General features: G+C 30.9%; 1 protein-coding gene across 2 annotated transcripts; it reads left to right on the top strand.

Moving 5' to 3' along the window:
- The first annotated feature begins 256 nt into the window (after positions 1 to 256).
- LOC143065473 (galactosylgalactosylxylosylprotein 3-beta-glucuronosyltransferase 1-like) lies at positions 257 to 10,593 on the top strand. 2 transcript variants are annotated; one of them, XM_076239051.1, is made up of 6 exons: positions 257 to 401; positions 1,382 to 1,521; positions 4,860 to 5,263; positions 8,855 to 8,941; positions 9,509 to 9,712; positions 10,453 to 10,593. In XM_076239051.1, the coding sequence occupies exons 2-6, from the start codon at positions 1,428 to 1,430 to the stop codon at positions 10,531 to 10,533; spliced, it is 870 nt and encodes a 289-aa protein (XP_076095166.1). In that variant the 5' UTR covers positions 257 to 401; positions 1,382 to 1,427; the 3' UTR covers positions 10,534 to 10,593. The 2 variants fall into 2 exon arrangements, 1 of the variants encoding a protein (XP_076095166.1); XR_012975483.1 differs by lacking the exons at positions 257 to 401; positions 1,382 to 1,521 and adding an exon at positions 1,216 to 1,381.
- Positions 10,594 to 10,880: the final 287 nt, after the last annotated feature.

Here is a 10,880-nt window from a genome sequence, read left to right as displayed (position 1 = left end):
AGAATTGTCCTAACCTAGGACTTTTTCGAAAACTAGTGCCCATGGCCATGAAAATAATTAAGCATGTAATGAATATAGCCAGACTCGCTCGATTGGATATTTAACTTTAACAATAACACATAAAAATGAAACCTTTTCTAGTTTTTGTTCACCTATATATATATATTTGTGTATTTGTTAAAGGGATTTAAAAGGTTTTGATAATAATGGATTAAATTAAAAGTATACATAGACAAAAATGAATTTAAACTTTAGAAACTGACAGTTATGTACGTAAAATCATGTGGTCATGTCGCTTTACTAGCTGTTCGTGTATTATGTTTTAACGTGATATATTTTGGCTAAAAATGTCTTTGTCTAAATTTAGTGGAAGTAGAATTTTACCTCAATAAGGACTACACGTAAGTGTGTATCGATTATTTATTTTTCGTTAAACTAGCAGAAAAAGGTCTAGATTTTCAACTAAGTAATCAAGGATGTAATTCATTTGTACGATTTTTCTTTGAATTGATGAAAATTATGTTAGTTATCTTATTATTACATGTATTACGCTGACTATTTTTTTATAAATATAGAATAGTATTTAATTGACTCAAGAGTATTGGGGTTATTAAAAGTTGGTTTTTGATACGATGTACATTGTCGAAGGCCGTACAGTGGCCAATATCTGTTAATTTCTGTGTCATTTGGACTCTTCAGGAACATGCGTATTGCCTATTTTGTTCCCAGGTCTCTTGTGGAGATTTTTCTCATTGACAATCATACCACATCTTCCCTTTTTTATACAAAGTTTTATTCAATCGACGTACGGTAAGTGTTGGTAGATGCATCTCTAATTTAGCTCTTTACGGAGATGGACAACCGTAAAACTGGGCAATCGTGTAGGTCACGATCACGGTTGATTGTAGACATAATTAACCAAATTGTATCTCGGATAATTGATTTAGTTTTCGTAAAGTCAAAAACTAGAACTGTAAAGAAAATAATAAATTTAAAGATCTTGATCTAAACCAATATTGTAAAATAAAATATAAATTGTTCTTTCAAAGTATGAATCAATGATAATGAGAACACGTACGTTATTTATTGTGAGCCAGAACAAATGGCATTCAAAAACCTCTGAGCTTATGATAATAGTAAACTTATATGTTATTTCTATGTCTTACAATCTCGTAATGATTGAAAAGTGTTTTTTTTTCTTAATATATGAATGTTTACAGTGTTGGAGTGGGGAGGGGAGGTTCCAAGGATTGGTTCCCCCTTATTTGACAATTAACGTTTGATTCGTTTGTGTTTCTTTCTCGTGCTATTTCACTTCTGTTCAAACAAAAAGTTTTTAAACATCATCTATTCAGTGATTGACAGGGATTTTCTTTTTCAGGTATGTGTTTTCTTAACTTGGATTAAAATCATTCGGTTGAACAAAGATGGCAACCACATCAGCTGCCCAGGTATCAGTTATAGCGGTATTTATCATATGTGTCGGGTGTTACTTCTTTTACAGTAACGTTTTGTCTTCAGGTAATTATAAAGATTCCCACGTTATTATTTTTTTTTATAGTATACAGAGATTGGGTAATATAAAAGGACCAATATAAAACGAGCAACCGCTTTATATATTTTTCTGGCCTGCGTAAAAAATGCAGTTTCTTAATTTAATATAATTTATAATACACACAGATGTTTAACGTTCAAAGAAGTATGAACCTTTAGTACAGATACGAATCTAACGAACGAGTTCGGAAATATTAGATAGGGTCAAAGGAATATCACCACAGTATAGTATGAATATTTTTTTGTCAAGCAAATACAAATATCATCAAGATTATGATACGTCCATTTAATTAAATAAGAACACTTCTGTTTGATTAGAATGTGTTGCAATGTAGTGTTAAGAGTCGATAGGTAATCATGGTAATAACTGTCAACTAAAATGAACTCACGGTAAAATTCATATCTTAGAAAACGGGAAAGTACGGAAGAGTTGTAAATTTTATTTGGCTCGTCGATGTGGATGACGATTTAATAATTCAATGTACTTGGCTTTGTCAAGTTTTAAGTTTATAGATGTCAAAGTTTTATTGTAGTTATTATCATCAGCAGGAATACTTCGATTGGTTTATATTTCAGTTGATGTTTAATACATTCAATATTCTACTTCGATTGGTTTATATTTCAGTTGATGTTTAATACATTCAATACTCTACTTCGATTGGTTTATATTTCAGTTGATGTTTAATACATTCAATATTCTACTTCGATTGGTTTATATTTCAGTTGATGTTTAATACATTCAATACTCTACTTCGATTGGTTTATATTTCAGTTGATGTTTAATACATTCAATACTCTACTTCGATTGGTTTATATTTCAGTTGATGTTTAATACATTCAATACTCTACTTCCATTGGTTTATATTTCAGTTGATGTTTAATACATTCAATACTCTACTTCCATTGGTTTATATTTCAGTTGATGTTTAATACATTCAATACTCTACTTCCATTGGTTTATATTTCAGTTGATGTTTAATACATTCAATACTCTACTTCGATTGGTTTATATTTCAGTTGATGTTTAATACATTCAATACTCTACTTCGATTGGTTTATATTTCAGTTGATGTTTAATACATTCAATACTTTACTTCGATTGGTTTATATTTCAGTTGATGTTTAATACATTCAATACTCTACTTCGATTGGTTTATATTTCAGTTGATGTTTAATACATTCAATATTCTACTTCGATTGGTTTATATTTCAGTTGATGTTTAATACATTCAATATTCTACTTCGATTGGTTTATATTTCAGTTGATGTTTAATACATTCAATATTCTACTTCGATTGGTTTATATTTCAGTTGATGTTTAATACATTCAATACTCTACTTCGATTGGTTTATATTTCAGTTGATGTTTAATACATTCAATACTCTACTTCGATTGGTTTATATTTCAGTTGATGTTTAATACATTCAATACTCTACTTCGATTGGTTTATATTTCAGTTGATGTTTAATACATTCAATATTTTTCAGTTGATGTTTAATACATTCAATATTCTACTTCGATTGGTTTATATTTCAGTTGATGTTTAATACATTCAATACTCTACTTCGATTGGTTTATATTTCAGTTGATGTTTAATACATTCAATATTCTACTTCGATTGGTTTATATTTCAGTTGATGTTTAATACATTCAATACTCTACTTCGATTGGTTTATATTTCAGTTGATGTTTAATACATTCAATATTCTACTTCGATTGGTTTATATTTCAGTTGATGTTTAATACATTCAATATTCTACTTCGATTGGTTTATATTTCAGTTGATGTTTAATACATTCAATATTCTACTTCGATTGATTTATATTTCAGTTGATGTTTAATACATTCAATATTCTACTTCGATTGGTTTATATTTCAGTTGATGTTTAATACATTCAATATTCTACTTCGATTGGTTTATATTTCAGTTGATGTTTAATACATTCAATATTCTACTTCGATTGGTTTATATTTCAGTTGATGTTTAATACATTCAATATTCTACTTCGATTGGTTTATATTTCAGTTGATGTTTAATACATTCAATACTCTACTTCGATTGGTTTATATTTCAGTTGATGTTTAATACATTCAATATTCTACTTCGATTGGTTTATATTTCAGTTGATGTTTAATACATTCAATATTCTACTTCGATTGGTTTATATTTCAGTTGATGTTTAATACATTCAATATTCTACTTCGATTGGTTTATATTTCAGTTGATGTTTAATACATTCAATACTCTACTTCGATTGGTTTATATTTCAGTTGATGTTTAATACATTCAATACTCTACTTCGATTGGTTTATATTTCAGTTGATGTTTAATACATTCAATATTCTACTTCGATTGGTTTATATTTCAGTTGATGTTTAATACATTCAATATTCTACTTCGATTGGTTTATATTTCAGTTGATGTTTAATACATTCAATACTCTACTTCGATTGGTTTATATTTCAGTTGATGTTTAATACATTCAATACTCTACTTCGATTGGTTTATATTTCAGTTGATGTTTAATACATTCAATACTCTACTTCGATTGGTTTATATTTCAGTTGATGTTTAATACATTCAATACTCTACTTCGATTGGTTTATATTTCAGTTGATGTTTAATACATTCAATACTCTACTTCGATTGGTTTATATTTCAGTTGATGTTTAATACATTCAATATTCTACTTCGATTGGTTTATATTTCAGTTGATGTTTAATACATTCAATACTCTACTTCGATTGGTTTATATTTCAGTTGATGTTTAATACATTCAATACTCTACTTCAATTGATTTATATTTCAGTTGATGTTTAATACATTAAATACTCTACTTCGATTGGTTTATATTTCAGTTGATGTTTAATACATTCAATACTCTACTTCGATTGATTTATATTTCAGTTGATGTTTAATACATTCAATACTCTACTTCGATTGGTTTATATTTCAGTTGATGTTTAATACATTCAATACTCTACTTCGATTGATTTATATTTCAGTTGATGTTTAATACATTCAATACTCTACTTCGATTGGTTTATATTTCAGTTGATGTTTAATATTCTACTTCGATTGATTTATATTTCAGTTGATGTTTAATATTCTACTTCGATTGGTTTATATTTCAGTTGATGTTTAATACATTCAATACTTTCTTTCTTCTTTACATTAACACTCTCTATTTTGGAAGACTGCTTGATGCCCATAATTATCTCTTGGTAATTTTTGTCGCGATTTCACATTTCCTTGTAGTGTCATCAATTTAATAAACTGGTATGAGTTATTTCTCGTTGGCAGGTGTTTTATATTACGGAGGACAAATGTCATGTACAAAAAGAGTAGAACAAAATCAACATTTACCAATAATCTATGTGATAACTCCGACATACAAACGATTGACTCAAATTCCCGAACTGACAAGACTCGGGAACACGTTGAGGAACGTACCAGCTGTTCATTGGGTCGTAGTAGAAGAAGGAAACCAAACCTTAGAGGAAGTCAGACACCTGTTAATGAAGATAGACATACAGTTTACATACCTTTCTGCCACACGATATAAACACGTACCAAACACTCTCAAAGGAATTCATCAAAGGAATAAGGCAATATTTTGGTTGCGGAACAATATCGATATATCTAAAGATGGCGTGGTTTACTTCGCGGACGATGATAACACATATGATTTGGAAATCTTCACAGAAGTAAGTTACTGATTCTGATTAATGGCATACTCCGAGTGTAAATAAGTTACTGACTATTTGCATACTCACAAAGAAGTACATGTAAGTGAGTATGTGGTTTAACATCTGTGTCGTCGTTCTGCTTAGTACCGAACATGACCTATTCCAGTATCATAACTGTTTTGTCGAGTGTGAATTTGCATTGCTATACGACACGTATCGCGGTATTGTACATCCAACATTTATGTATTTAGTTATGTTTCAGTAGTGGGTTCGGTTGTATATTGTGTTAATCATTAATAATCTCTCGTGGTTTGAATTCTGTATTTCCAGTACATTTCACATATGTTTTATTTGTCAGTATAGTCGAGTTTATTTTCATTTTCCGTGGATTAAGTTTTGTATTAGCCCAAATAAATATGTCGTCGTCACAGCATTAATTCAAAATAGCCGTCAAGACCGTCATAATCATGATTTTTTGGAATATTATTGTGAAATTAATTGTAAATATAAAAAAAGAAGATGTGGTATGATTGCCATGAGAAAACTATCCACAAAGACCAAAATGACACAGACATTAACAACTATAGATTGCCGTACGGCCTTCAACAATGAGCAAAGCCCATACCGCATAGTCAGCTATAAAAGGCCCGATAAGACAATGTAAAACAATTAAAACGAGAAAACTAACGGCCTTATTTATGTAAAAAAAAAAAAAAAACAAAAAAAAAAACGACAACCACTGAATTACAGGCTTCTGACTTGGGACAGGCACATACATAAATAATGTGGCGGGGTTAAACATGTTAGCGGGATCCCAACCCTCCCCCTAACCTGGGACAAACCTGTGAGTTTATAAATCTCGTTTCATATAAGTGTTTGAATTTCAAGATTATATATACGTCACAAAAACACGTTACTGCTTGTGGTATGGTGTGGTGTGGTGTTGTTAATGGAAGAAGATCGTTGTTGGTCTGCGGTTTTCATGTTGTATCATTGCGCTCATCTGTGCTGATTGTTCATGTGCTTGTTTGTACTGTAATCCTGTCACATCGATATATTTTAACATTGCCGTATAAGCAGGAGGTTCGGCTAGCCATAAAACCAGATTCAACATATATTTTTTCCCCTTAAAAATGTCCTTAACCTGTGACCAAGTTAGGAATATGGCAGTTGTTATCAAATAGTCCGTTTCTATGTTTTTCGCGTTTATTTTTGTTGCACTGTTTCTGTTGGTCCGTTGTTTTCTTAAAGTTGATGTGTTTCCTTTGTTTTAATGTGTAACTCGGATTTGTTTAATCTCAATTCATTTATAACTTTTGAATAGCAGTATACTACTGTTGCCTTCATTTACTGACTATTGGCATAACCATAAAGAAGAAAGTTGCCGACTATTGGAATAATCACAGAAGGAAAAAATGTTCATGATCAATTTTTTCGTAAAGCTACAATCTACTTAAAATATTGATCTCTGATTTCGTACTCATATGTAGTATAACGAAATCAGAGATCAATATTTTAATTAGATTGGTAAACTAACAATGATAGGAATTGTTATTTAAATACATGTATGTTTTTTTGGCAGTAGAGACACATTGGTTAGGAATATTATAATTTATTGTTCAATCATGGCCGTACAATATACTGTCGAAATGTATCCAAAGGAATTTACTTTAAATAAATAATAAATCATAATTATAATTATTAACAGTAATAACTGTTCTTTTTTATATTTAAATATTTCAGTTTCGAAAGGGAATCTAAATGCAATTATGCTATTTTTTCTTTGTTTTTACGGTGATGTTACCTTGGTTCCATCTTATCATGATTATTTATCCCAACTCGTTCGCTAGGGCCGTGTATGTAGTGAGGTTGTAGATTTCAAATAACATCATCTATATACCAATGGTAAATAATTAAGTCAGCAATTTTTGTTACCACAATGTACTTAAACATTAGATAAAAGTTTCATTTGTACACAGATTAAGTTCGGAAGTTAGGTTGTATTTGTAGAACACTTATTAACAGTGGGATATCACATGCACATTTGTATGGTGATGTAGCCCGCAAATTTAGATACGATCCATTTAAAGTTATCGTTTTTAAGCAGTTAAGCTGCTTTATGCGAGCACTCTAGATTTCTGTTCTACCCAATAAATGCTGAAATATGTGCCACTTTTATTATCTGGCTGGCTGTCATGTTATTTATAACTAATTGGACACTTTTTTCATACTTTTTATTCTGTAATATAAAAAATATTACCATAAAAACCTTAAATGGTCGTCGAATCACCCAAAAGTTTTGAAGTTGCACATAGGAAGTAGTGCTCGATAAAAATCCTTCTATAGTTTATCATCCCCAGTGCTGTTGGCTAAGATTTCAAAGAACAATTGTATGAAATATTTGATCGCCGAAAATCTATAAAGATGAGTCGTTTACATTTCCCAAATGGCAAAAGTCGTAGGAATATTGTTTGTCATCGATACGTATTACATACGTCAGTAGTCTATTAATCAGCTGATATAAGTTGGCGGCAATTTCAAATTACATACATTGTAGAAGACGAAATTCACGTACCTTTTAAATTGGGAGGATTCTGATGACATATAGGTACATTATTATTAATCATTTCATTCGTTTTTTGTCTGAAATGATTGAGATTATTTAAATCATCTTAATTCAGTAATCTAAAATGTTAAATGTATGCTCATTTGTATTCTTGTTAATATAATTCCGTTATCTCGTAAATGACCTTCATGTTTGTCGGTTAAAAGCTCATTAGAGCTTATGTTTGTCTATGTTTATATACCTTGCCGACTCTAAATAAAGCTTATTTATTATTATTATTTATTTTATTTATTATTTATGAAATAAAGTTGTTGTTGTTGTAATTTTCTCATTGGTCATTTTTTGTTTATAGCTAACATTTTAAAAAGGGGGAAATAAAATGAAGGATGATTGGTTAACGTTTAAATGGAACTAAATTGATAAAAAGTGATAGTTTTAGATTGATCTTGTTATTCTTGAAATCATTAGAGAATACTTGTTGTTTTGAGCGAGAGAATAAAAAACCGTCAACTCACCGTTCAAATCTAAAAAAAAAAATATGTCGTATACAAGTCAACGAGACGGCTATTCAGCAACACCCGAACCACAAGGCATCTAGGTGTCAAAATACAACTAATAAGCGTAATATGGAAATCCAAAAAGAAGTTGGATATCAAATGAAAACAATGCCTGAAATGAATATTTTCACTAATTCTTTACACTATTAATCTGAACTTGGCCAAGTTTGCCTTTGGGTTTTTGATTAACTGCCTATAGCACCCTTGGTGCTTTGATTTAATAATCTTATCAATCCAATACTTTAAACATGTGCAACCCCGCCAAACTTTGTATATGTCTGTCTAATGATTGCCTTTTATTGCTATTTATCATTTTGTTTTTGTTATCTTTTTCTGAAATAAGTTAGTTTGATATTGATGGCCATATGATCCCATATGGTTACCTATAGTTCCTAACTGTGCCATCATTTGATCTCTGACGGAAAGTTTTCTCATAAATTGACAATCACATTACCTCTAACTATTGCTGTACACATCTTTTTTTAGATGAGATACACAAAGAAGATTTCAGTATGGCCCGTGGGATTTGTTTCTAAAAAAAAATACCAGACACCAATCCTTGAAAATGGAAAGGTTTGTGTTTTTGTTGAATAAGCCAGATATTATAATGTTTGATGCTGGGTATACTGATAATTCTAGAATATTAAAAAAGTAACTCTCAGTAAACGAGCTTATATAGACATACACATACACAAGTTATGTATGCAATAAAGCATATATATAACATTGCAGCAGTTCTATCAAGAAAACGTGTACGAGGTTGTCTTATTTGAAGGGTGTCCGCTGTATGCAAAAAAAAAACTAATAATAAAAACTACGGATCGACAACGACATGAAGTACTCTTATTTTACCTTCTTACTTCTTAGTGCTTTGGGTATGTTAATCCACAGCCCAGCTTGTAATATGATTTGTCTTTTGATCTTTTCTAGAAACAAAAAAAAGAGGGACGAAAGATACTTATGCAACATACATGTAAACATTACATCGAGTTCGTTATTGGATCACCTATTTACCGGTTTGTTCGTTTGTTTGTGTGTTTGTGTGTTTAAAAACCTCAAACATGGCATCTTGCAATTTAAAAAACAATATTAAAAGACAAAATGAGCTGATACTGTATATCGCAAATTATATAATTGCAGGTGGTGAAATTTGATGCATGGAATACAAAACATCGACAGTTTCCGATAGACATGGCTGGATTCGCATTAAATACCAAGACGTTTTATTTAAATGATGATTTGTACTTTCGAAGAACTTTTCAAAAAGGTTACCAAGAGTCATCATTTCTAGAAATTTGTTGCACATTAAACGACTTGGAGCCAAAGGCCAATGGATGTACGAAGGTATACACAGAGTTAACTAGATTAATCAAAGTGCAAGATATTTTGTATTCCTTATTTTTTTTTAATATAGCAAAGGGCAATGCTACTCATAAATCGAAAAACAACGCCTTAAAAAAGCTTATATCCAACCATTTGTCCTCAAATCTTCACGCAGAAAACTTAGAGTTGAGCAACATGAAGCTCTTATAAACCGGTGTGAACTTAGATGCTCCAGACATATAATCGATTCCTGTTCATCTAGTAACACCCATCGTGCTGTCCATGGAAGGTAAAATCGGGAATAAGTCGCATTCTATTACAATTTATTCATAAACGAGAAAAGAGGGACTGTACTGTAACAGGCGAACTTATCCGTAATCACGTATCCTGTAATCTTGAGGACGATCACTTGATTCTAAGGAGGGGGGACGTTTTATTGTAACATTATTTCTTTTAAATTTTAAAACATTTTGTGGGGCAGATATTTCCTTTTCAGTCTGTCTTCAGCAATCATTCCATTCAGTATTTCCAGTTCTTTCAAAAGGTTTTTAAAATCCTTATCCACTACGGAAAATTAAAGGTTGCCTGTCCCATAAGAGTCAAGATGGTGTCCCGTGACAGGGAATACATATTCTTTTAATAGGTAAAGCAGCATCTTAATACTTAATTGCAGGTTAAGCAACGAAAACATATTAACAACATTGCATTCTTTATACTTTTCTAAGGTACCGATTTGATGTATTTTCAATTTGTAATTGTAGGTACTTGTATGGCACACTAAAACAAAGGATCCATTAGTTTATCGTCCAAGTTATAATGATACAGAGTCAGACACTGAATAACAAAAGTAGATCAGGATTTGAGGGTAATGGGAATGATTGTAAATAAATATTGTTACTGTTTTGACTTGTGTTATTATGATACATTTGGAATATAGAAATTAATGCAAACAGGAAAAAATTTGGTTGCTTATATAGGGAATCATTGAAGCGTGACTGGAGCGGGCCCCCTCTTAGGTCAGTCAGTGGGCCCCCACTTATGAAAATTTCTAGATCCGCCACTGGCTCACGACAGGTAAAAATCGAGATATAAATCGCATTTCATGATTTTATAATTGTAGAGATTTCGTATATAGTGTGGATTTGTTGCCGAATTCTGGAATGTAAGATACACTTGGTTATCTTTGAAA

Source organism: Mytilus galloprovincialis, chromosome 2 (assembly GCF_965363235.1).
Source record: "Mytilus galloprovincialis chromosome 2, xbMytGall1.hap1.1, whole genome shotgun sequence".
Classification (NCBI taxonomy): Eukaryota; Metazoa; Mollusca; class Bivalvia; order Mytilida; family Mytilidae; genus Mytilus; species Mytilus galloprovincialis.
The sequence above is the reverse complement of the archived record's forward strand: the minus strand, read 5'-3'. Positions and strand labels throughout refer to the sequence as shown.

What these genes read in the sequence shown, in the direction of transcription:
- LOC143065473 (XM_076239051.1), top strand. Translation starts at nt 1,428, where the DNA reads ATGGCAACCACATCAGCTGCCCAGGTATCAGTTATAGCGGTATTTATC. An exon ending in CAATCCTTGAAAATGGAAAG is followed by an intron (nt 8,942 to 9,508) that starts GTTTGTGTTTTT and finishes ATATAATTGCAG; the next exon opens with GTGGTGAAATTTGATGCATG. An exon ending in AGGCCAATGGATGTACGAAG is followed by an intron (nt 9,713 to 10,452) that starts GTATACACAGAG and finishes TTGTAATTGTAG; the next exon opens with GTACTTGTATGGCACACTAA.